Source organism: Artemia franciscana, chromosome 11 (genome assembly GCF_032884065.1).
Source record: "Artemia franciscana chromosome 11, ASM3288406v1, whole genome shotgun sequence".
In the NCBI taxonomy this organism is placed as follows: domain Eukaryota; kingdom Metazoa; phylum Arthropoda; class Branchiopoda; order Anostraca; family Artemiidae; genus Artemia; species Artemia franciscana.
The window spans coordinates 39,725,003-39,752,601 of record NC_088873.1 but is presented as its reverse complement, the minus strand read 5'-3'; the positions used below and the strand labels follow the sequence as shown (position 1 = coordinate 39,752,601).

The 27,599-nt window shown below is 35.1% G+C and overlaps 1 protein-coding gene across 2 annotated transcripts in view; it reads right to left on the bottom strand.

Annotated features, from left to right (window-relative positions):
• LOC136033215 (uncharacterized) overlaps nt 1–27,599 on the bottom strand; it is a 58,089-nt gene that overhangs the window by 13,880 nt on the left and 16,610 nt on the right. For both annotated transcript variants that reach the window (XM_065713924.1, XM_065713923.1), the window contains 7 exons: nt 26,977–27,179; nt 23,771–23,864; nt 21,962–22,083; nt 14,872–14,989; nt 10,244–10,363; nt 6,068–6,177; nt 181–408 (listed from right to left, as the gene is read on the bottom strand). In XM_065713924.1, coding sequence (XP_065569996.1) covers nt 181–408; nt 6,068–6,177; nt 10,244–10,363; nt 14,872–14,989; nt 21,962–22,083; nt 23,771–23,864; nt 26,977–27,179 — 995 coding nt within the window. The remainder of the gene's footprint in view (nt 1–180; nt 409–6,067; nt 6,178–10,243; nt 10,364–14,871; nt 14,990–21,961; nt 22,084–23,770; nt 23,865–26,976; nt 27,180–27,599) is intronic.

Here is a 27,599-nt window from a genome sequence, read left to right as displayed (position 1 = left end):
AAGTGTAGCAAAACAAGCAAATTTTATGGAAGTAATAAAGGGACTCTACAACGCCATCTCAAATGTGTTTGATATAGCTGATGATATAGACCAGAGTAAATCACCATTAGCCCAGGCGACGTAAATTAGCCAAATTATCAGCCTGAACTTCGGCACGTTTTTTTTTATTATTAAACTTACAGATCATCATACAAAACCAGCTTTCGGTTTCGGTTTCCGGGTTCCGGTATAACCGGTGTATAAACAAAAGCACCGTCGTCAGAAATCTTTTGCATTGAAGGATCCACCTTGAGTCGTCTTCTCCACGTTTCGACGAGGACAACACTCACTTCATGCCCGCGACGTTTGAAATGCTGATATACCAACTGAACACCCTTGCTGTTAAAGCCGTCCCGTTTTATATAACTCCTAGAACATAAGTTTATGGGTCTTAAATAAGCAATGAAAAAACTTAAAAAGAATACTCCTATTTTTTTGGGCCAAATAGTATTCATAATTGGATGCACTGTTTTTTGTTTTTTTTTTTTTTTTTTTTTGGCAAAATTATATTTCAAAATTATTGTTTTAGCAATATGAGAGAAAAGAAGACGACAGTATAAAATGCAAAATTAAACATTCAACTGAAGTACTAACTTTTAAGATGTGTCGGTGATTTTCAGCAGGACGGACCTCTTTATTGACATTTAAAAGATAAATAAGTCACCATAGTTCACACTCTACAGGATTTCTGATTAACGTGGAGAAAAAGCTGTTTTGAAATAACCAACACCAGCAGATATATAAAACCACAGCGAAGATATAGTATACAGTCAAGCAATTTTGTTTTGAAGATGAGTCACAGCAGTATTAGGGCTATAGAGGAAAGTGATCAGAACCAGAAATATCGAATAGAGTATTGATTGCAGAGGTTCGATTGAATTTTAATGGAAATATTTGTATTGCCACATAGGCACCATTCAAAGGATGGATAAGAGTTTTCATTACTGTATATATGTAAACCGTGCATGAACCGTATTAGCTGATAGAAAGATTAGCCAAGAGATCAGCCACTTGGCAGGATGCGCTTTCGAAACACACAATTAATTCTTATTGTATCACAATCAGTGTTTGAAATACTAACTTATCCGACCGTTCGTGAATGTTTTTATCGACATACGCTAAAAACTTAAAATTGTTATATTGCTTAAATTTGCCATTAAAAAAGCAGTTTCAAGTTCTATAAGAAACAGAAAATCAAGAATATTCAAATTATCTCAGAGGGCAGACAGGTGCTGAAATCCAGTTTATCGTCAGGAGATTCAATGCAGAGGGTGGTTTTGGGGAGAGAACAAATACGATTGGGTGTATGCAGAATGACTTTTGTGTTTCTTTTTCGGCCGTGTCCACTATTGTTAAGAGCTTTTAAAAGATAATGGGTAACACGAAAGCAGCAGCACTGAATAAAAGAAGAAAGCTGGGACAGTTCCGAAGGTAAGTTGATTTCCTTCTATATATTTTTTACAGTTATGAACGTAGTAATTGTATTATTTAGTCTATCTTGTTGAAGGTCAATCCAATTAGGAATTAAATAAAAAAGGATTTAGGAATTAAGGTTTTTCACTGAAAGGGAAGGACATAAAACGATAAGAATAATTCCTTGCTGTTCATGCTAATGATTTTTAGTAAAAAAAAAAACGTCCTATTAGAATAAACATCCCCTATGTTTTAGGATACGTTTTCAAAAATTGAGACAAAAAGTTAAACTTTACTTGAGGAGCAAGCCTAAAACAAGGATTATATTAAGGACTAATTTTTGTTCATCTTAAATTTTAATATTGCTCCTTATTTTCAGTTTAAAAACTAATTTTAAAAAAAAATAATCTCTTGTCATTTTTCCGGTAAAATTCTAGTTAATTGACTTCTTGCTAACTCGGAAAGGGTTTAGGTTTGGAAAATGAAACTTTCAGGAATGGGTCTACAGGCTAAATTATGTCCTGGGAAGGTATTTTAAAGTACCCACCTCCACTCCTTCTCCCTCTAGAGGGCCCTGAAATTTGCCTACAGGACAGGTCCTATACCTATTGAAATTTTGACAAAACAACATTTTACCTTAATTTTCTGTTACTAGTTGCTTTTTCTCTGCCTTTAGTTCTGAAAATACAATTCCTGTTATTTGAGTAAAATTTTGAGCCATATCAATGTTTTTTTTTTTTAAATTTAGGAAATGTATTTGTATATCTTCAAAACCTTATAAAATAGAAATGAGCAAAGTTATGAAGCTGAAAACAATTTTATTGTACTACAATTACGCAGACGATCAATTTTGCAAGGTTTCACTCTTATACCGCACATATTTTTAAAGGTTATCAAAGGTCAAGGCCCTCTAGAGGAAGAAGGAGTGGAGGTAGTTACTTTAAAATTCCTTCCCGGGACATACTTTAGTCTGTAGAATCATCCCTGAAAGTTTCGTTTTCCTAACCTAAACCCTTTCTGAGATACCAAGAAGTCAATTAACTAGAATTTTACCATTTTCCCAAATAATGTTAAGAAATGTGCCACCTCTTTCTGGAAACCTCTCTCTACGAGGGGGGGGGGCTTCCTTTGAGCCCCCTCCCTATTAAAACCCCTATTAAAGTAAATTCCCCATAAATTTTCCCCTGAAAACGTCCTGCGTACAATTACACCTAGTAAATTATCTGTAACATAACATTCATATCAGAAAATTCGTTTGCAAATCATGCCGGAAATTCTGCTCCGTAGAGGATTATATGTATTCAATTTAAGATTTCACTAAGACGGTAGGGGATGGGTACAAGCCCCATAAGCCGACTTATTTGAGTTTCTTAGTTGGACAGTTAGATACTAAATTAGCAACGATAGCAAATTATAATAACTTTTTTTTGTACATTCGGACATTTTGAACAAGAAAATCTTTTATGTCAGGGACTTGGTTCCAAATTAAGGTTACTTACTTCAGGAGTTAGAAAAGTCGTACATAGAAAGATGTTTTTCACCCGAAAGCATATTCTGATATACTTACTCTATTGGTCATGTGCGTGATTAATTCGAAAAACCTCTGAGCGTGCCAATGACAGGCCTACTAAATTATTTTTGAAATCAATTTAGATCAATTTGATAGTTCTTTAGGCAATTTTTATTTTGTTTTGCAGATATAATAAAAGGGAAAATATTCCCAAAACTGACATGTCAGTAAAAGGAGGACTATATGGTCAACTAGACAGTGATGGTCGGCAAAAACTAGATCAGATTATAGCCGTGCAACAAGAAGTATCTTTTCATGGTTTAAAGGTCATTGAAGGACCAGGAAAACTTAGTGAAGATGAAGGATTTAAACAACTACTTAATGACAATTACATAGTCAACGTTTTTCATTTTGCTACCAATCTCCTCAAGATAAATGACCATTAGTAAGTTATTTCCAAGTTCCTAGACAGTTAGCCTTCTCTGAGGGACAAAACAAAAATATTGGAAATTCGTGGTTTTTAGTAACATATATATTCTACCACTTACGAATAAAAGATTCTTAGTTGGCAAACTGGGGCTTCGAAACCTTTTTTTTTATCTATCTACACTCGACTCGCTTTGGTCAATATCTCTGACCTAATACCCTTACATGAGAAATTTTCCAGTGTTTTCTCCTTATTTTGTGTGTGTGTGTGTGTGTGTGTGTGTGTGTGTGTGTGTGTGTCAGGGAGGGGGTTTCTATAGCCTATACGTTTTGAATTGTTCCGAAATTTGTCTTTCAAACTCTCACATTTGTAGTTTTGTAATGCATACACAGACTAGTACACTTAGAAAAAGATATATCTGACACAACACAAGTCACGATGCTTCACCTTTTTGTCATCTCCCTCCGATCTTTAAACGTCTCCAGTTACAGCCCCCCTCTCTTTGCTTCTCCTACTACACTCAGAAGCTCAGGGTGTCCATTCTTGCACGCTTGCTATTTTAGTGTTATATTTCCTGTATTTAACTAATTTTTCTGTAGTCTGTAATTTGAAGTTTCATCTTACATTCAATGGCGTCTAATTTTGACACCTCTGAGGATCTATTACCCTGCATAGATTATCCCCTCCACAGAAAAAAAAAGTTTGAGCGGTTTAGCGGTACTAGAGGTTTAGTCTTCTTATATTTTTTTTTTAGCTGCGAAAAAGGATATCCTGGACGACCAAAAATTCAAAGAACGACAAGGGTTGGCCTCACTCTTCGTATTCACTATGAATGCACTGGAACATAGTGTAGGGAAAAATTTATTTTAACAAATGAATCAGAACCCCCACAAGTAAAGGTTCAAATTAGTCAGCAACTGTGTACAAGTGATGAAAAAGGGGATAAATTGTACATTCCCAAAATGGTAGAAAAAAAACTAGCTGAAAATTTAAACACAAAAGCAGTGTGGGCAGCAATTTCATCTGGGATGGGCCAGTTTCAACTTGAAGAAGTTTTTAGACTGATGGATCTACCAGCAGTATCTCAAAAGATTTTTAAAGAACAGAAACATTGTAAGTCCTAGATGCGTGATTGACATAACCGGAATGGATCCGCTCTCTTTGGGGAGTTGGGGGGGGGGGGGTTAATTTGGAAAAGTTAGAAAAAATGAGGCATTTTTAACTTACGAATGAGTGATAGGATCTTAATGAAATTTGATATTTAGAAGGACCTCGTAACTCAGACACCTTATTTTGAATCACGACCGGATCCAGTGTCATTGGGAGGAGTTGGGGGGACTGGAAATATTGGAAAACGCTTAGAGTCGAGAGATCGGAATGAAACTTGATGGATAGAATAAGCAAATGTCGTACATACATGATTGATGTAACCGGACAGGATCCGCTCTCCTTGGGGGAGTTAGGGGGTTAGGGAGTTAGAAGTCGATCGGAATTGGGACATGGAGTCTTACTTTGGCTTAAAAAGCAAATTATGAAGGAGGTAGCAACCCCCCTGATATACGTAATAGTTTCTATTATTTTTAAGTTTTAATGATGTTCCTTACTTTCAGTTGAAAAAACTTTTTGTATTTAATTTGTGACCGTTTACATTGTACTTATCACAAGATATAAATTTCTATGAAATTCGTTTAGAGGTAAATAAAAACCAGAGAACAATAATTCTTATAGAAATAAAACATATGCTCTTTTTTTTAACCCTGATGTTGTATTAATTGTATCTCGAGTATTAGGTACAGGTTATTTCTGGGAATTCTTCTTATTTATTTATTTTAGTATACATATATAATTATAACCAGCAGAGTTTTATGTCTGCACGCTACTCTAACTCTAGTTAATTCTCCAAACTCTGTTTAACCCGGTTACATGAGAATGATATTAATCACTTCCCAATTTATGTTTGTGTATTCATTTGAAAAAAAAAATTACGTGTGGTGATTCTACGGTTGTGCTATAAAGGTTTAAATTTTTCTCGCGGTAAAGTTGATTGATAAATGTTATAAACATTTATCAATTTATAACAATTTATAGTAAAATTTAGATAAGATGCTAGCAATAATTTGGGTAGTTTGATTATTGAGTCTATGTAGGTTGTCCTTTTTACTTCTATTTTTACGCAACAGAAATGATAATTTTACACATTCTTTTGATCATTAACAAAGTTGTAATCAAATGTCACTCCGAAGAGTCTATCTAAGCACCAAGCTATACCTATTTCTGTTGACGCCGCGTGGAATACAATTTTGTAACTGAAATCGAAACCTATTGATTTAAATGGGATTAGTAAGATCCCGTATTTTTTTTTCTAATTGATTGTTTTTTTTAACCTAGTAGTAGTAGATCCATTGGCCATTTAGTAGGCTAGAAAAATCTACCTATGAGTACTGGAAACTTTTAAAAAGTTTGATCAGCACTTCCTAGCAGAATTTATTAGTTTTGTGCAAGAGGAATTAAATACCTTAATATGCATAACATAAAATAAATTGTGGGTTCCAAGCCCTTGCTCAAGTGCTTATTTGTCCTAATTACCGAAGAAGGAAAACAGTGTCTTTTTTCAAAAAGAATACTTACCTTTAACACATCATATATATAAATACGTATAGAAATAATAGTCTACTTACGAATATCGATATCCTACATTAGCCCCATCAATTGTCACATGACGTAATGTAGCCTCATTAATGGTCACTTGAGGTAACCGATTTGCATGGGAAATCTGGAATGTCGTACCCTATAAAACAAGAAATGTTTAAATTAGTACATACTCTACATCATTGCACAGTATACTTAATTTCAATATAATTTTCAAAAAGTTACCTTAAAACTCTCTTTACTCCTTTATGTGCCCACTCCTACTTTTATCTGGGACTAGTTTAGGCAGTCAAGTAGTCGTATCTTACAGTTATATCCTCTAAGCTACATCTCCTAGAACTTCAACCATTTTATCCATATCCTAAATTCCATATCTCTTGTTATTAATGCTAGAAATAAAAATCACCATCTAATAGTGTCTAGGGTTAATTTTAAGGCTGAAATGTCAGAAGGGTAACTACCTCTCAGGAAGTTATGATGTTGGTAGACTCCAGGATGAGAATTTGAGAGAAACTTTCCAGGAACAGTTGAATACTAAACTAGAGATTTTAAAAACTATGGATGTATAAGAAAGGTGGAATTATTGTATGAAAACAATTTGTGAAGTTGCCGATGGTGTTTTAAGGAAGAAAGTTAGGAGCGCCGCTAGGAATATTGGTGAAAAACTTTTCTGTTTAATAGAAAGGAAAAGGGCCTTGTACAAGAATTATCTGAGTGATAGATCATATGAAAGCAAAAGGAATGCAAAGAAAGGGGAGAAAGCATTTAAATATGAACTAAGGAGATGTGAATTGGAAGCCATGGATAAATTGCCGAGGATGTGGAAGATGCAGCTAGACGTTATAATAGTAAAATATTATCCTGGCATGTTAATAAATTGAGAATTAGCAGTCAATCCACATTTGTCCCAGTTAAAGATAGGATAGGGGTCACAATTAGTGATAAGAAAAGAGTTAAAGAGAAATGGGCAGAGCATTTGAGAATGTGCTAAACCAAGACACAGTTGCAGGAAAAGATACAGAAGAAAACAAAAAGTTTGTTATACCTTGGATGTGAAGGAAGATTTGTTTTGTGAGGAAGAATTAGCGACAGAACTAAAAGGATTTAAAAATAATAAGGATCCAGGTGCTGATAATATGGTATATGAGTTTCTCAAATACGGTGGCTCTGAGGTTATAAATAAGATTATGAATATGATTTTTGAAAAAGGGGAAGTATGTAGCAATTTTAGGGAAACCCTTATTTAACCACTGGATAAAGAAGGTGAAAAGAATGAGTGTGGTAATTATCGAGGCATTAGCCTGGTCTCTGTAGGTAGCAGATTATTAAGAAATAAAATACTTTTATACTGAGAGATATTGTAGACAAAATTATAAGAGAAAAACAGAGCAGCTTTAGAAAAGGTAGAGGATTTATTGACCAATTTTCAATCTTGGTTAATAATTGCGAGGTGCCTGAGTTATCAAACATCTTTGGTCCTTAGTTTTATAGATTATGAGCAAGGATTCAATTCTGTTGATTGAAGAGCTTTAGCGAAGGTATGGTATACCAGACAAATACATTAAAGTGATTAGTGCGTTGTATAAGAATACCACTGCTGCGATTAATTTAGAAAATGAGGCTAGCAGTTGGTTCCGTATTAAATCAGGAGTTAAGCAGAGTTGTGTTCTATCCCCTTTACATGCTGATGATTTAAGCAGCCTCGACGAACGTGTGAGCAAAATTAATGAACTTTTAGGGGTGTTGCAAGTTCAGGGTGCTAGGTTAGCTTGAAAATTAATGTTAAGAAGACTAAGTCGGAAAGGCTAGGAAAAAGTGAAAATGAAAAGGTTGGGTAACTAAAAGATTGATCAGGTGGACAGCTTCACTTACCTTGGTAGCATTATTAGTAAAGACGATGGGAGCAGTGAAGATGTTAAAAGAAGAAAAGCCAAGGGTTAGGGCGTTTCTTTACAATTAAAAAAAAGTTTGGAAGAATAGGAAGATAAGTCTGCAAACCAATATTAGAACATTGGAAGCTACAGTGATGACAGTGGTCAAAAATGGTTCTGAATCATGGACACTGAAAAGCGGACGAAAATTTGAAAGATATTTTTCCGGAAAATTGCCTACTGATTGTTCTGGGAACCCAGACTGACAGTGTTTCAAACAGTAGGCTGTGCGAAAAGTATGGTTCAATCTCACTTTCTAGGGCGACAACGAATGAAAGATTGAGAAGGCTAGGGCACGTATATATATATATATATATATATATATATATATATATATATATATATATATATATATATATATATATATATATATATATATAAGAACTAACATCATATTGTGAGAATTAAAACTGAATAGTTAAAAACACTTATTAAAACATTTTAAAAAAAATAGCCCTAGAATCCTTACTTCAGCAAAGTTCAACCAGGACTGACGAAAAGAATGAAATGAAGAAATATAAACTCATTCAAACTAAAGAGAATAAATTCATCAGATGCAATTTCTTAAAGTTAATCTTGCTTGTTTAGCAGCCTGTCTCAAAGGCCTTTTCGTAGTTGGTTCAGTACTATTATAAATTGGTTTAGTAAAATATTTTGTTAGATCATTTTTAATTAAGTATGAGTATAAAGAATTTAGTGAGTATTCCCCCACGTCCCTGTTCAAAGAAATATTTTTATTTATTTTGAGGTTAATTTCAATTGATTCTCGAACCACCTGTTTTATTTCCAAAGCATTACTAATGAGTGAAATGAAATTAAGAAATAATTGAAATTAAGACCTTGTCTATGTCATTTTTATGCTGTTGTATCCTTTTGTCTAGATTCTGATGGGTCCTGCCGACATAGTATTTTCCGCAATCACAGGTATTTGATAGACCTCTCTTTGGCGAGTAACTGGGGTCTTATCTTTACCCGAATTTAAGAAATTGATGATTTTAAAATTATTAGTAAAAACTACGTACAGATTATTTTTTCTGCAAATAATTTTTAATTTTGTTGTAATCTTTGGGATATACGGAATATAGACAATTTTTGAGGGCTTATCAGTAGCCTCAGATTGTGAAGTATCTTCTTCGATTTTACAAGAATGTTTTTTTATTCTACGGCTAATTATTTTATTAACAAAAGGAATGGGGTATCCATTACCAAAAAGAATATTTCTCATAAAATTTATTTCTGCATTTATATATGAATTGGAGCAAATATTTAGGGCACGATCAATGAGGGAAGTTACAACTGCTCTTTTAACTTGTGGGGGTGATTTGAATTAAAGTGAAGATATCTATTGTTTTGTGTTGGCTTTCGATATATAGTAAAATCCAGTTCATCAGCATTACGAATAATTAATACATCTAAAAACGGTAGTTTATTTTCAATTTCAACTTCAAGGGTGAACTGCAAATTTCGGTCATAAGTGTTAAGATGATCTAACAAGCCCCGAAGTTCAGCTTCCCCATAATTCCTAAGTGAAATTACGTCATCCATATAACGACCCCAATAGACATGTTTTAGAAAAATAGAATTCAATACCCAATTCTCAAGGTGCCCCCATGGGTAACCCATTTTTTGCTGATAAAAAGAATCGCGAAATTGAAAATACATAGAAAACTTATTACAAATTTTAACAAGAGTCATTAAAACTTCACAATCAATTCCTGTCGCTGAAGTCTCGATCAAGTGGTAATTTTCTTCTATTTTATTTTTAATAATTCCTCTGAAATAGTTACATCTATATTTGTATACATGGAAACAATGTCGAAACTACTAACTATTGTGTTTTCTGAAATACTTGTGTTGCTAAGTTTTTTAACCAAATCTGCCGAGTTATGAATATAACTCGGAGGCTTTGAATAGAAATTTGATAGAGGAGAAGCGTGCGTAGCTGTGTTGGCCTCAGGCGACTTGGTGCTGGGGTAAGTTGTTAGTAGTAGTAGTAGTAGTAGTAGTATATCTCCTGAATTCAAGCTTCAGCACCTCCTTCACAAGGAGTCCAATGAAAGTTTGACTTATCGAATGCTCAAGCTTTAAGACAGAAACCTTTAAGACGGAAATAAAACCCAATGTACTTTTCCTTATGGACAATGTTTACAAAAAAGTCAGCTTCTTAGAACAGCATTCGTTGGTATACAGACCCTCGTTACTGGAAACAGCTAAATAGGTAAACTCAACAAGTGATAAAAAGAAGCAAAAGCACTCTATTTTTGCAGCTCTTACCTTTTCAGTAGTTTCTTCAATAACATCAATAGATTTATCAGCGGGATCAAAATTTTCTACAAGTTTTGAAGTTTCTTTTAAAAATCTGTCAAAATTTGAAATGGTTTTCATGAGTTGTTCCTAAAAAAATAATGTTCAGTTAATACTGTTTATAAAGTACCACATATTTTCTCCATAGATATTTTTAGATGAAAAAAAACAACAACAAAAAAACTACCAACACACAAACCCAAAACCAACACACCATGTATGAATACAAAAAGAGATAGAGGAATACCCCCACCAAAAACAAATGAAAATTATGGGACAATGTGCAGAAGCTTGATATCTAGGCCTAAAAAAAAAACACACACAGAGACACATAAAAAAAAGGAGCTATGACCTGACTCGGTGCAAAAACAAACTATGTAGCAACTTGTTCACACTACATTTTTTGCCGCGGACGGAGCTGAATGAAGTCGTGAGTAAGAGCATAAATTAGCTATATCACAGCTATTTAATGACTCAGTGCTAAAACAAACCAGTCATGACTCGATGAAAAACAAATTATACCCTAATTGATTCAGTACGAAATCGAACAAAGTCTTGAGTTGGTGTTAAAACGGCTTTGGTAGAACTGCACTTAGTCCCCCCCTCTAAACACAAAATTTTTTAGCAAATTATTTTACCCTGATAAAACCCAGTTTAGATCGGAAACTAGCAATTATTTTTCATCTGCAATACTAGAGAAATAAAGTGGTAATGCCACCCTCTGGCATCCTACTCAGCTTACTGCCATTTTTAAAATAGAAGATAGACTTGTTGAGCCTTGGTTGAACCAGAAGCACGAAAGCAATTTAAAAAATGTAATTGGTAAGCCAAGCTGGACCAATGGTAACTCTAGCGTCCTCATTTTCATGGCCAGATTTTTAGCACAAAAGTAGGTATGGTGTGGTTTGTTTGAACCATATTTGTGCAAGGAGGACTCCTCCTGTTCCTACTGCACCAGCTTTTTAGCAGAAAGGTCGGCATGTAGCACCTATGAGTCATCCTGGCCAAGTGGTTAGTGCGCTAGACTGGATATCCCTTGTCAGTGAGGACAGGAGTTTGATTCCTGGTGCCGCTGGTTATTTGGTCTGGAACGGGGGTTAGCGGTGTGACTCAGTAAGCTCGGCCAGAGTCAACCCATCTATAAAGGGGTACCTGGGGAAAACCACCGGAGGGTAGGATAATTTGCCACTACCACATATTGCACTCCTGGCCAAAGGCAGAGGAACAGGAGATCTGTATCTCCGCTTTGTACACAATTGGTCAGTACGCAAAAAAGTTTTTATTTTAAGTTTAAGATTGATACAAGTCTGGAAGAAGTTTTAGGATCCACTAATTCTCCGAGAGCTGATTTTTTATTAATGATGGGCAACAAGTATAATCGAAAAGTTGGGCCACAGTTACTGCAGCTTATAGGTACAATAATAAAAAAAGAGGTAGTTTAAGTAAACAACCAGAAAAAGTTTTAAACCAATATTTTGACCCCACCTTATTAGATCAGTTCCTTGCGGTCGGAATTTAAAATTAGAGCTTTTAAAGCACAAGATCCTTTTAAATATCAAATTTCATTAAGATCTGGTCACCCTTTCGTAAGTTACAAATACCCCAATTTTCAAAATTGCCCCCCTCCTCAACTCCACCAAAGAGAGCATATCCGGTCCGGTTATGTCAGTCACATATCTTAGACAGGTTTTTATTTTTCCCACCAAGTTTCATTCCGATCCCTCCACTCTAAGTATTTTCGAAGTTTTAGGTTTCCCCTTCCCAACTCCCCCATATGTGACCAGATCCGGTCGGGATTTAAAATAATAGCTCTGAGACAAGATATCCTTCTAAATATCAAATTTCTTTGAGATCCGATCACCCGTTCGTAAGTTACAAATACTTCAATTTTTCTGATTTTTCAGAATCATCCCCCCCCCCAACTATCACAAAGAGAGCGGATCCGTTCCGGTTATTTCAATCATGTATCTAGAACTTGTGCTTCTTTTCCCCACCAAGTTTCATCCCGAGCCCTCCACTCTAAGAGTTTTCCAAGTTTTAGGTTTTCCCCTCCCCAATGTACCAGATCCGGTAGGGATTTAAAGAAAGAATTCTGAGAAACTATATCCTTCTAAATATCAAATTTCATTGAGATCCGATTACCCGTTCGTAAGTTATAAATACCGCATTAATTCTAATTTTTCAGAATTACACCCCCCCCCTTAACTACCCCAAAGAGAGCAGACCCGTTCCGATTATGTCAATTATGTATCTAGGACTTGTGCTTATTTTCCCTACTAAGTTTCATCCCGATCCCTCCACTCTACGTGTTTTCCAAGATTTTAGGTTTCCCCCTAATACCCCCCTGAATGTCACCAGATCCAGTAGGGATTTAAAATGACAGCTCTGAGACACGATATTCTTCCAAACATCAAGTTTCATTAAGATCTGATCAACCGTTCGTAAGCTTAAAATACTTCAATTTTTTTCGAATTAACGAACCCCCCCCTCCTCCCCCCCCCCAGATGGTCAAATCGGGAAAAAGACTGTTTCTAATTTAATCTGGTTCGGTCCCTTATACGCCTGCCAAATTTCGTCGTCCTAGCTTACCTGGAAGTGCCTAAAGTAGCAAAACCGGGACCAACAGACCAACAGAATTTGCAATTGCTATATGTCACTTGGTTAATACCAAGTGCCATTAATAAAAATGTTATTTAAAAAATAAAAAACAAAACATTTCATTAAAAAAAGAAAAAATATAAAGCTCATTAATGACTTAATTTAACTATGGAACCGTTTAGAAAAGACAACCTCCATTAATCTTCTGTTGGATATGTTCAGTGCACAAAATGCAAGGATGCAAAGTCAATCAAGCAGTTATCTATCTGGGTAAGGAACTTTTTGCAAAAGGTCAAGCATATGTTTTATTGAACAGATTTCGATCCTTAGAAGGATTTTGAATTAAAGAACTGCAATAAAAACGATTATAAAGACGTTTTTATTACGTACTTTATACTGCACTTACATTAAACTAGCAACGAAGCCAGTTAGAAGACGGGCAAAAAAGAAATATAAATAAAAAAAATGTACCCCACATTCTTCATGGCGACTGGAGTTTCCCTCCTCCCAACAAAAATTTCGAAGTCATCTCGCCCCACCCCAAATTACTCCCCTTTAAAAAAAAACAACTCAGCTCAATTCCTCTGCCTTTAGACAAAATAAGGTAGGGTTTCAAGGCCGTATATAGGAGGGGGGAGGGGTTGAACCCCCGTCCCACCTAAAATGTTTGTCTGAATAAAAAAAAACGTAGCAAAAATACATCAAAATAAATTTTTATGCGTTTTTTAGTTTTCTTGTACCCCCACCCCCCAAACAGAAATTTTCATTTTTATAGTCTCAGAGGAAGACTATCCCCTTCTCCAGTCGCATTATTTATCCATCTGCACCTGTCAAATAGTGCAATAACGACTTTATCTGCATAAATGCAAATTGGACAAACAAAGGAATAAATTCTCAATTCTCCTTTATTCTGGAAGAGAGCCAGGGGTACTCGAATACTTCACCATAACCATTGCTTCACCACCAAAAATTTGTGTGCTATAATGAGAGAAAGGTTAAGATGGCTAGGGCACGTTCTGCAGATGAAGGATGACAGATTGCCAAAAATTTTCCTTGTCAGCAAACAGTCTAGAGCCAAACGAAAAGCAGGTCGTCCCTAAATGGGATATTAGGTTGTCAGAAGGAAAGATTTAAGGGCAATGGGTAGTTCCTGAGAGGGTGTGAAGAGGGAGGCTTTAAATAGATCTGAGAGAAGAGGAGCGTGCGCAGTTGTGTTAGCCTCAGGCGCCTTGGCGCTGCAGTGAATTGTTAATAGTAGTAGTAGCGGTTTCTCAACCCCCATGAAACTCAAATTAACTGGGTCTAATTTCTCTCCAATTTTGATACAATACTCATTCAAATTGGCCATGAATAAATTTAAATGTAACCTAACCATACTTAAGCTATAGTAGCTGAATGGGAATGATTTGAATAGGTGTTGAGTTGAACGAGGTTTGAGGGCTGAGTTAAACAAGGGTTTACTTGCATGAAAATTTAAAAATTTACCACCAAAATCTATCTATGAAATTTGATGTCTAATATCCTTACTTTTAAATTTGAAATATTCGCCACGAAAGCGCAAAAGATTTATCTCTTCAAACAAAACAAAGGGCATCGTTTGCACACCTTAAAAATTCTTAAAACAGATCACTAATGCCAAGACCGTATCCAGGGGGGATACTGAGTTCGAAGCCCCTCGACATTGTTGTCCGACTCGTAAAATCGTTGCAAAAATGAATATAATCCATTTTTTGAAGTTTTTTTGCGTACAACATCCACTCAAAAAAACCTCTCCCCCAACAAAATCCTGGATGAACATAAGAGGTTGGAGGTTGCACATAGGAATCACTTACGCGTGCTTCTCTTCTATATTATTACTAGTTCTAAACTTTTTTTTTGAGTTTTGTGCAAATGAAATACTTGACTAAGAGTTAGTCCTAGATACACCCTTAACTAATGCTGTCTAGCCATTTGATTTTTAGACTTTCCTGTTCTGATTATTGAAATTATGCCTCACTTACCACTTTCAATTTTTTCTCAACTTGCTCACTAGTCTCCTCTGCCGGCCTCTTCGTGGGTTTGCTTGATCTTCCAGAAGTATAACTCACAGAAGTATAAAACGGTCTCGAATCCCATCTCCTGCAAAAAAAGTTTCCAACTCGTAAAAACGTAACAAAAATGCGCATAAACAAATCCTTGATACGTCTTTTATAGTTTATTTGTGCCCCCCCCCCAAAAAAAAAACTGGATACACCCTTGTGGAACAGTATTTGCAACCTAGCAGATTTCATGAGCATCTTGAAATTTGCACAATTTCAAAACTACTTCACTCATTTTACTTTTGGAGGTAGGCTACAATGAAAAAAAAAAAAAAAAAAGACTTACCTCACCGGAGATCATGATATTCATCTGGTGAAATGTATCAAAACGTCTCACGTTACCACGTACATAAGTAATCCCTTGAATTTCCCCAGCCTTTACTAATCGCCGCCAAATTTTTTTATCATTGGATTTTACTCGAATATAAAATTCCTCAGTACATCTGTAATCGAAATATTATTTAAAATAAACTTTGGAAAAACAACCCATTCAGATAGAGCAGATACCGCAATTCACTTACATATGGAAAACAATTAAAAAGAAAAACAATCCCATAAGGAAGAAAAGTACTTTTGACATAGGGAGAGATCGGTTCAGGTCAAAATGGAGTAAGAAAGTTGCACAATCCTATGTATTGTCTGCCATTTTTGGTAACCTTAGTTGCACCACAGAGCTTCTTTAACTAGGATTTTGCTTGCTTTTTTGTTGCTTTCAGGGTTTCTACAAGAAAACTTGACTGTTCGAGGCATCTCTTCCGATTTGCAAGTATTTTTTCCGTCTTGTTTTTTCTTATGAGCATATTGTACTGACGAAGAGTAATTTCTTTACAACAATTTATGACAGACTTGGATTTATAAGTTGCTCTTAAGAAAAGGATGTGTTTCTCGATATCTAAAATCGCAAGATTTATGGCAGTATTGCTTAACTTTCCAACGAGCCTTTTTTTACTGCTTGAAGTTGACATCAGGTAGGGGCTCAGTGCCTTGCCTCCCCTAAAATCTTGGGATATTATTAGATATTGAATAATCATAATATTTGCATTATATACTTTTTGAGGGTAATATATATATATATATATATATATATATATATATATATATATATATATATATATATATATATATATATATATATATATATATATATATATATATTTGGGGGGTAGGATGCTGAATTTTTCCTGTAGACGGGGATTCTAATCATCTACTAAAAGGTTAGAGATCTTGTCAAAGTGACTCCACGGAGAGGATGGGATCTCCCCCATGTGTGCACCTATCCTCCTTAATAATCTGAAGGACTATAGATCTTTCGGAGCCATAACAAAAGTCTAAGAACTGAACTGGAGGCTTTAAAGAGCAAACGATATTTATTGTTTTTCCGACTCGGAATACAACTATTTTTGATTTTACTACTTTCTAGTCAAATTTGATACCTCCAATGTTTCACATTCTTCATGGCGCGATCACAAGAAACAATGAATGCAAAAAAGAAGAAAAAAGAACCCTCCTATTGGAGAATGAAGTAAATAAATTTCACTTTCAAGAAGAAAGAGTATCAATTTTCATCTTCAACAAGAGCTAGGAGCTCATATGGCACTTGTGACAAGGCAAGAAGAGCAAAGAGCCAGGAGCTCATGTGGTATGAGCTCTAGCAAGATTCTAAGAATCAATATATTGATTTAAAAGGAAAATCAGAGGCTTAATGCCGGTCAGGATTTAAAATAAGAGCGCTGAGTCACGATGACCTTTCTAAATATCAAAATTCATTAAGATCCCATCACCCACTCGCAAGTTATAAATACCCCATTTTTTTCTAATTTTCATTAAGATCTGATCACCCATTCGTAAAATAAAAATACCCAAATTTTCACGTTTTCCAAGAACTCCGGTTTTCCCCTCCAACTCCCCCCAATGTTACAACATCTGGCCAGAATTTAAAATTAGAGCTTTAAAGCACAAAATCCTTCTAAATATCAAATTTCATTGAGATCCGAACAACCGCTCGTAAGTTAAAAATACCTCATTTTTTCTACTTTTCAGAATTAACCCCCCCCCCCAACTACCCTAAAGAGAGCGGATCCGTTCCGGTTATGTAAAACATGTATGTAAGGGAGACAGGGGCTTTTTCGGACGGGGGCATGATCGGACAAACGATATTGCTCGTTCAGATATCGATACAAAAATTTGACAAAAATGTCAGTAGATGGCGAGCATGTAACGCACGTTCGATCAAATTCTGACTAGAATTCAGTAATAAATGTTCCTTTGAGAGGGTCAGATGCAAATTTGGAGGTAAATTTAAATTTCTAGCTGAATGTTCCTTGTCAATTTTCAGGCGTTCTGCAAGCTTTAGGGGAAAGCAGTTTCGGCAGGTAAGAGAGTGATCTATTGGCTACTTTCTAATTATAAAGTAATGTATATAATTTCATATTTTTTTTTTGGCAGCCATCTTTTTATTAAAGGTCACTGTGGGGAATTTCCGGACACAGATTACGGGGCATGTACGGACATTATTTCTTGCCTGTCCGAAAATGCCCCCATCATGTGAAGTTCAAAGTGAAGTGTTAAAACTCTTGCCAGAGTTTGAAATAAAGCTGCACAGACCTGCACAAGTTTCACTATTATTCTTATCAGTTCTAATACTTTATTTCTTTTCAGAAAATGGTACGAACGTATCCATTAGATCCATCTATTTCGCTAGTTTTAGATCCATCTATTCATGGAGGTGGAATTGTGCTATTTAGGATTTGTTTTTAGAATTGTTTTAAAATGTTAAGGTGTACCTAAATTTGAAAGTTCGTAATTTTTTAAACCTAAAAGAAATTTCACTATTATTTAATAGTGGAAAAAGATAGACTGTAAGCTATTCTGATATTAAATTAAACACAAGTTATCTGTATTTAATGAAGTAAAAATTTAATGCACATAATAAAGCTCTTCTATTCTTGAGATAACGTTAAAAATACTTTGCATTCTAATCTAATCGCCCCTGTGCAGTTGTTCTTAAAGCTAAAATTCTGACTAACATCAAAATCCTAACATCAATGCAGTTAGATAATTCTTGGAAGAACGACTGGCAGGACTTTATAGAGGGAGAGGGGGGAATAACATAAAAAATAAAATATATTTGATAATTTGATAGTTTCACTATTATTCTTATCAGTTCTAATACTTTATTTCTTTTCAGAAAATGGTACGAACGTATCAGCGAAAACGAGACAAACCACCCCCTGATCTAGCAACGTTACAAAGAGAAGTCGCTTCGATCTTCAAAGATGGTAGCTCTATCAGAGCAGCTGCGGAGAACTTTGGACTCAAAAAGTCAACAGTTAATGATGCCCTTAGACGATACCGTGCTGAACTGGATGCCCAGCCCGATATTCTGGAAACTGATAAATCTCCGGCTAAGGTCCTGCCATCTGAGAGACGTGGATTTTGGCAAGTTTTTACTAGAGAGCAAGAAAAGCAACTCACCGAATATTTAAAAGCAGCATCGCTGATGAATCATGGGCTGACAGGGCTTTCAACTCGTAAGCTTGCCTATGAGTTTGCAGTAAAGCTTAATGTGAAGATGCCCTTAACGTGGACGGAAAAGGGAAGGGCAGGCCTAGACTGGTTCTCTTCGTTTATGAAGAGAGGAAATGAGCTATCAATCCGGTCTCCAGAAAATACTAGTCAAGCACGTGCTTCCGGGTTTAATGCTCCAGTGGTCAGCAAGTTCTATGACAACCTAGCAGAAGTTTACAGCAGGCATAAGTTTCCACCTAGCAAAATCTGGAACTGTGATGAAACAGGTATCCCTACTGTTTTGGATCCCCCCAAGGTTGTAGCCAGGAAGGGGGCTAAGCAAGTCTCACAAATTGCTTCAGCAGAGCAGGGAGAGAACACGACTATGCTAGCTTTCATCAATGCAGCCGGACGGGTTATCCCTCCTGGTTTTGTCTTCCCTAGAGTTCATGTGAATTGCCGGATGTATAACCTGGGCCCACCTGGAAGTTTAGGTCTGTCTAACAAAAGCGGCTGGATGACGGATGACAATTTCCTCCTCTCTATCAAGCATTTTCAAAGTGAAACAAAATCGACGAAGGAAGATCCTCACTTGCTTTTGATGGATAACCACGGCAGCCATATCTCCGTTGAAATTGTTCACTTTTGCAGAGAAAACGGAATTGTTGTGCTGACGTTCCCCCCACACTGTTCACATAAACTGCAACCCCTTGATATCAGTGTTTATGGACCTTTTAAAAACGGGCTACGTAATAGTTTCAACGAATGGCTTATAGCACATCCAGGTGGCAGAATATCGATCCATGAAGTAGCCGAGCTATCCCGACAACCGTTCCTAGATAAGTTCTGCCCCAGCAACATTGTTGCTGGGTTTCAAAGGCCCGGTATTTTCCCATTCAATCGTCATACTTTTGGCGAATCAGATTTTCTCCCTGCTCTCGTTACTGACGTTCCACTAGCTGCAACTACTAACTCTACTACAGAGGCAGCAGATCACGGTGAAGTTATCCAGGACTCTGAACCTGAAGGTCCCGCTCCTGGTACATCCGGGACAGCTCCTATCACCCCCGAGTCTGTAAGGCCGCACCCAAGGATTGACCCAACAAAAAGAAATCCTTCGAATGGAAGAAAAATAGGAAAAACCCGCATACTGACAGATACCCCTGAAAAAGAACAGCTGGAAAAAGAAAAGCACAACAGAGAAGCGAAGAAAGCCAAGAAAAAAACGCCACAAAAGAAAATCACTAAAACCAAGAAAATGGTCGGTCGTCGACAGACCAAGGTGGGAAATAAGCGAAAACCATCAGCTTTCATCAGGCTTTCAGTTTCGGAGACCAGTTCATCAGAACCCGAACTGCCAGATGACATTTGTGATGATGAGTCGGACATGTCACTTGATTTGGGAGAGGATGATGTTGTGTGTTGTGGCGAGCGACAGACCAGTTTCTCCCATCCAAATCGGAAAGTTCGTTCTCGTCAAGTTTGAATTAGGAAAAAGCAAGTCCTCGTGTGTGTATTACGTTGGGCTAGTCGAGTCCATCGATAATGATGTTGCTGACGTCAAGTTTTTGAGAAAGATTGGCCCAAAGTTCGTATTCCCAGAGATTGAGGACAAAGCAACGGTCGACAAAAAGGATACTGTCCTAGTCTTACCAGATCCTAGTTCCTCAGGTGGGACAGCAAGATCCATTGCTGGACATGTGTTTTCACGTGATTTCTCAGCCTTTAATATAAAGTGATGGTTAAGTACCAGTACTTTTAATTACTTTTCTTACTTTTACACAAATATACGAAGTTTGTTAACACTTGTGCAGTACTTTTCTTTGAGAGGTGGGGCATGTCCGATCATGCCCCGGGGGTGTCCGAAAATGCCCCATGGCGGGGCATTTTCGGACAGCATGACCAAACTTGGGAAAATCTCATTTCTGAAAATGTGGTTGTAGATAGGATAATGAGGTTGTTGGTGTGGATTGCCAAATAGTTTACCTTCCTAAAGGAAGTATAAACACAGTGATCGGTCCAGTACGGAAAATGACACAACCGAAAATCTGAAAAACGTCCGGAATAGCCCCGGTCTCCCCTAGGACTTGGGCTTATTTTTCCCTCTAAGTTTCATCCCGATCCCTCCACTCTAAGTGCTTTCCAAGATCTTGGGTTTCCCCCTCCTCCCCCCAATGTCACCAGATCCAGTCGGGATTTAAATCAACAGCTTTGAGACATGATATCCTTCCAAACATCAAATTTCATTAAGATCTGATCAACCGTTCGTAAGTTAAAAATACTTCATTTTTTCTATCTTAACCGAATTAACGGGCCCCCACTCCCCCCCAGATGTCAAATCGGGAAAAAGACTATTTCCAATTTAATCAGGTCCGGTCCCTGATACGCCTGCCAAATTTCATCGCCCTAGCTTACCTGGCATTGCCTAGAGTAGCAAAACCAGGACCTGGCAGTTGATCCAAAAATCTTGTAGAATATTGTCCACACTATATTATTAGCACAAGAAGAGACACCAGGAAGAGAGGGGGACAATTTAGGTGGCACAAAATAATAATAAAAATTAATGAATTGTAAATGAGGCATCAAACTAAATAAAAGTGTATTTGATTTTGAACATGGCATTTAGTCCGCGAAAAGCAGACGTGGTGGGACAAAAGGGCAAATTTAGAAAACCAAAGGAATTGCTTTAGCGTAATAAATGAACTAAAATGCATCCACATCTCTTTAGCTTATTTCTAAATTACTAAACCACACGAAAACTACAATAGCATTGCACTTTTGCCCTTTTCTTCTGTTGATCTTTTTTTTAAATTGTTGAAGTTTTCCAATATAACCAAGCTATATAAGGCATTGTAGCAGAAAGGGTTCAAATAAAAGGATTTGTTGTCTCGGAAAGGGTTTAGGTTAGGAAAATGAAACTTTCAAGGATGGGTCTACAGGTTAAAGTATGTCCCGAGAAGGTATTTTAAAGAACCCACCTCCACTCCTTCTTCCTCTATAGGGCCCTGAAATTTGCCTAAATGACAGGTCTATAACTATTAAAATTTTGACAAAACAACATTTTACCTTAATTTTCAGTTACCAGTTGCCTTTTCTCTGCCTTTAGTTTTTCAAAATTTATGAAATGTATTTGCATATCTTTAAAACCTTATAAAATGTAATTGAGCAAAATTATGAAGCTGTAAACAATTTTGTTGTACTTCAATTAAGCAGAAGATCTATCTTGCAAGGTTTCACTTTTATAACACACATATTTTTGAAGGTCATCAAAGGTCAGGGCCCTCAAGAAAGAGAAGGAGTGAAGGTAGTTGGTTCAAAACACCTTCCCGGGACATACTTTAGTCTGGAGATTCATCCCTGAAAGTTTCATTTTCCTAACCTCTATGGACCCACCCACTTAAAAAATGACTGCCTAAAAAAAAGTAGGAAATAAAATAAAAATCTTACGATGCCCCAATAATCATAAAGAGAAAGGAACATAAAACAAGGATTATAAAGTTCTTACAAGGCTGTTGAGCGAATTTTTTCCATTTCTGTTTCCTTAAATCTTGAATCCTTTTGAGATATACTTCTGAAATAGTAACTTGACAACTTGTCAGCAATTTTCTTAGACCAAACGGCTCGCGACTAAAAAATAAGCAAACACTTAAACAATCTTATATTGTATATAAATATATCTCGTCTACATGTATTATATCTGTAATAAATTTATAAATATCTTTTGCATAGAAATAAATATGGAGAGAAGCAATGTGCAAACGATGAAGTAGGTATGAGAAAAAAGAAAAATTCTTTTTTGTTTTTATTTAAGTAAACACTCATCAGAATAGATTAAGGCGACGGAGGAGCGTGTGCAGCTGTGCTGGGCAAAAAGTAAATCAAAAGAGTAATTGAATGCAATAAAGACTAAGTAACTGAACAAAACCAACAATCATCTTCAATATTTAAGGTACGTAAAAATAAAGCCGCTCAATATTATACGTATATATAATAGTTTATCAATCATATCGTCAGCATATATAATGAATAAAATATATTAATGCATATATAAAGACAAAATATATTAGAGGAAAAAATAATCTGATGTTAGGATTAAATACGCCAAAAAGCAACAAAAATTAGTTGCATAAAGGACCGTAAAACATGTGCAAAAAATAAGCAGGGCATGAATACAGACAAGAGCCTTTGCTAAATAAAAAAAAGAAGAAAAAAATGATGCAGATGCAGATTAATTGTTCGTTCTAATGATAGTTTGTTTCATTAAAGCTAGACATAGTTGATTTAAAAAAAAAACCTAAGACACCAAAAAAATAGTCATTCATACACAGTTACTGATTAATTACATCGTCAGGTGTTTATGACAAGTACTTTTAAAGAAAACAAAGCCCCTATTTTCAGACATAAACACTCCAAAAGCAATAAAAAGTCAATTATATGAATGAGCAAGAAAAAGATACAAAAAATAAGCGAGGAATAAAGAAAAGAGCTTTTGCTGAATTGCAAAAAAAAAAAAAAAAAAAAAAAAAAAAAAAAAAAAAAAAAAAAAAAAAAAAAAAAAAAAAAAACAGGTGCACATTAATTATTCACGCTAATGAAAACGCGTTTCATTAAAGCTAGGCATAGTCGATTTTAAAAAAAAAGGAAGACAAAAAAAAAATAAAAAAATAGTCATTCTTACACAATTGATTGATTATATCGTCAGTGTTTATGACAAGTACTTTTAAAGAAAATAAAGTGTCAGCCTTACCATATTAGTTAAGCCGCTTGCTTTTCTTTAATAATTATGAAATTTCACTTGTAGCCATTACAAGAACAAGCTTTGATCTTTTATTCCTGAAATTGTGAATAATAAATGCTGGTTTTCAATTATAATGAAATAACTTAAAGTAATTAAATGAAATTTTCTTCTTTGCTAATAAACTCTTAGTTTTTCTATACCTTTGTTGTCTTGATTATTTATAACGATGTTAATATTATTCAAGATTTTTTTCAAGGTATCTCTCTCACTTGGTTCAATTCCTTCATTCGACGCTTAATTAGAGGTGGTTGGGCCTCATGGCTGAGTATGGACACGGAAGCATCGCCATGAAGCCCCCCCCCTCATTAAAAATGAGATAAGATAATTGTGAGACTTTTTAGGTTTTTTTTCAAACCTCACATTGGGTGAGGTTGAGCCACACTATTTTCTTTTATTCCTTCATCTATCTTTTTGTTGGTTGACAGCAACATAAATGTTGTATTTTTTTTTTTTTTAGAATGTTTAACTTCTAAACGGGTGTGTCTCTGGCGGTCGATGTATTTGTTTAAAACTTACTATACAAACAAGAGATTCCCTTTCTGGAACAAATGCACAGATGGCAGCAGCGATACAACGTTGAAATTCCTTTTGTACACCATTTTTCCTTAAGCTGAAAAGATAAATGAAGTGACTACAGTGAAGTTAATAGCCAGGCGTTTAATTTCAACAGTTTTAAGTTAGATTTCAAAATTATTGAGCTTGAAACATTTATAAGCATAAAGTTACTACAAATTTCATAGTGCAACGGAACCTCCATAAAAAGATATCTCAATATATTAAGGTTTTTCATTTCCCCTCTAATTTACCAAATCTCTACACTCAAGGACGTATCCAGGATTTAATTTATGTGGGGGAATTTACAAAAAAGATCTTTACAAAGCTTACAAAATTTGTTTGTATCCATTTTTGTTTATTTTTTTTACAGGTCAGATGGGTTTAAACGAGAGGAAGAGGGATTCGAACTCGGTAGCGCGCTCCCTTTTAGATGTGGCCTTAACTGCAATGTTATTTTCACCTCTAAATATTGAGGTAATTGCGGCAAAACCCTATTATGACAAAATCTGATGGTTTTACACCTTTCAATTCACCTCTAGATATAAAACTTATGAATAAAAAGTTTTGCATATTGAAGAAATTTCTTCAGAACAATCCATTTATCAACGACCTACTAATTCATTCTACCTCTATCAGATAATGGCATCAAGTCACATAAACAGGTAGAAAACCATTTTAAAACTTTTTTTAAAATAATGTTTAAAGAATTATTAAAAGATTAATTAAAGAAGAGATATATTTATGTTTTGTTAAAAGTTATTGAAAGGATTTAAATGATTGTCTTAATTATAACATAAATATTTATTGCTTGATGTGTCTTTGTTTCTTTACGTCTCCTGGGACGTATAAAATAACATAGAAAGTAGATTTTAGTTCTCACGATTTATCGACGCTATTTATTGAAGTCTGTGAAAAAACAACTTGATATATATCGAAATCCTCGATATAAATTTTTTTTTTTTTTCACTCGTGAGATCCGATACATCGAGGTTCCTTTGTATATATTGAGCATGGAAAATGTTTAGGCTAAAGAATATACTTTTTTCGTATTTTTAAAACTTATATCTTTTCCATCGTTTCACATGTTAAGTTTAGTCTTTAGACACAGAGCAAGAAATCATTGGCTAGTGTATACAGTAAAAAAAACTTTGAAAGAGTAAAACTTTAATGGACTGTCCGAAAACAGAAAATAAAACTTTTTCAGCGAAAATAGGGTATTTCAAGACCGTCTTTAGGAACATGTCATCATTTTTCTTGAAGAAATAAATTCTTCTAAGGACACACCACTTAAAAAATTACGATGAGTTGATAACTACACAGTTAAAAAAATTGATGGCAAAGAAAACAGATCGAATTGTTGCTCCTGCAAAGATTTTATTTGCAAATCCAATTGCTGCAACACTATGTTGCTCACACAACACAAATAGTGAAATTCAGTCTGTTTATTGCCATCACACGTCAGATAAAACTGATTTAAGCTTAGATCGTTAAAAAGGTTAAATATTAAATGATGGAAAGCTTAACTTTTTGAGAAATTTCACAGTTACATGGAACAAAAGATTTTGCTTCTGATAATCTCGAAATAACAAAAATAATTTTCACACAATCTTAGTAAAAATATTTAAGATCCGTGTATTTATACTTAAAAGTGATAAATAGACTTAAGAAGAGTGGACATATAACTTAGTGTAGCTCCCGCAACAATTTTATATGCAGGATTTTTGTATCCAGGGGAATTTTGTACAGTTACATAGAACAAAACCTCTATGCTTCTGATACTGACTAAGAAACCAAAATAATTTCGACACAATATCAATAAACATACTTATGGTGAGGTCATTAGACTTTCTATATCACTTTTTACACAACGACAGTTCATCATAAAGCTATTAAACTTTTATCATATTGTGATTCGAAGAAGATATTCCACGATTTACTTTTAGATACATTAAAATAAACTATGCTACATTTGTACTTTCTTCCATATGTCCACTGTTTTTGAAAGAAGGCAGCAAGGTTAGAGCAGTGGTTCCCACCCGATTTTAGACCTTGCTCCACCTAGAGATTTCAAAAATCCAGATACCCCCCTCATGATATATTTTAGTTGTATTCAAATGAACGAAGGCCATTAATTTTGAATCTAATCAAAAATATTTTCTGAATATAACATTTTTTATGCAATGTATGACGTATTGTAATACTATCATATATCATTTTTGCTCTTTAATTGCACTTAAACATTTTTTGCCACCACACAGGACATTTTTTTCTTTTTTTAATTAAGACTAAAGTATTGTAGGCCAAAGGGCGAAGGTCCTGTCTATGACCCACCAAAATATTACCATGACCCACCGGTAGGGCCAGCACTCCACGTTGGGAATCACGAGGTTAGAACATAAATTCAATAGTCCTGTCAGTCAAAATAAAAACAAAGTGAATTATTTCTTGTTTGTATAATTACATTTCATAATCTTTAAGAACTCATCACCATATCTACATCCTGAGACCACACTTGATATACCTGATGTTCGAAAAAAAAGAAAAAGAATCAAATAAGAAAAATAAAAAAACAAAAGTAGATATTTCAGGAAAGGCTTTAATTTAGACTACCTCACTGGTCAAAAACAAGGGAATGAAAAAAACTATATATAAAAGATAGATTAACCTTTGAAGTATTGTTCCATTTACTACATTTTACTTCAAAAATTAGAGTTTTTTTCTTTTATATATATACTTGCTTCGTCTTTTTCTTCCACTTTGATTTTTTCTTCGTTTTCTTTTTCTTTTTTTTTTGAACACCATACATAGCCCGTATGATTTTTGGATATATTTATGGCTTTAGGCTGATAATCAGTTTTTTTTTTTTCACTTCTTGAAAATCAGGCTTGTTTGATTTTAATTAACGTATAATTCTTCGTTTTGTCAGTCTTCATCATAAATTTCGCCATGAAAAATACATTTAAAATTTTGAAAAATTTTCATCATTTATTATTCCTTCTTGAAGGGCACTTTCTCTTTCAATAATAATTAGAATTTGTGCAAATATGGTTGGTAGGCTATAGAATGCATAGACATCCAAGCCCTTTTTGGGTTACACCACCTTGCAGAATATTGATCATTTACTACTGTTATGAGAAAAAATAAGGATAGTAATAAAAAATACTTACAAATCTCTCGAGTCCACGGGGACTGGAATTTGAAACTTATAATAATCTTCCCTTGTTAAAGAGGGGTTGGGATTTGGTACACGGATTTCACTCACAGGTACAATTTGGGTATGACTTATAGCTACAAAGCCAGATTCCAGTTCAATAGCTTCATACTTATCTAAGTGTTTCACAGAAACGTATTGACCATTGATCATGATCTCCTGCAAATAAAAAAGGGAGATATTTACAAACATATGTAATTCTATTCCGCAAAAATTAAAAGATAGAAGTTTTTAGCATAAACTTAAATATAAACAATAATATGCACTTCCAATTCTGCTATGACATACAAAGTTAGCCAACTACAGTTTTATTTTACAAATATTAAAAGACGTAAGATTTAAGCACAAGCTTAAATATAAAAAATAATATGCATTCCCAATTTTAAGAAAAAGAAGTAAGCCAACTACACGGTTGGACAGCATGTCCTATAGACGTGTTACATAGACTTGGGCGGGTCCAAATAGGGCTTGGTTTCCACTAAAGCAGATTTTCCGCTGTAAATTTCGTTTATAGCTTCAGCTTTGACGAGCTCCTAGAAAAAACTAACTTCCCTTCCTTAGAACTAATGGTGTACTTAT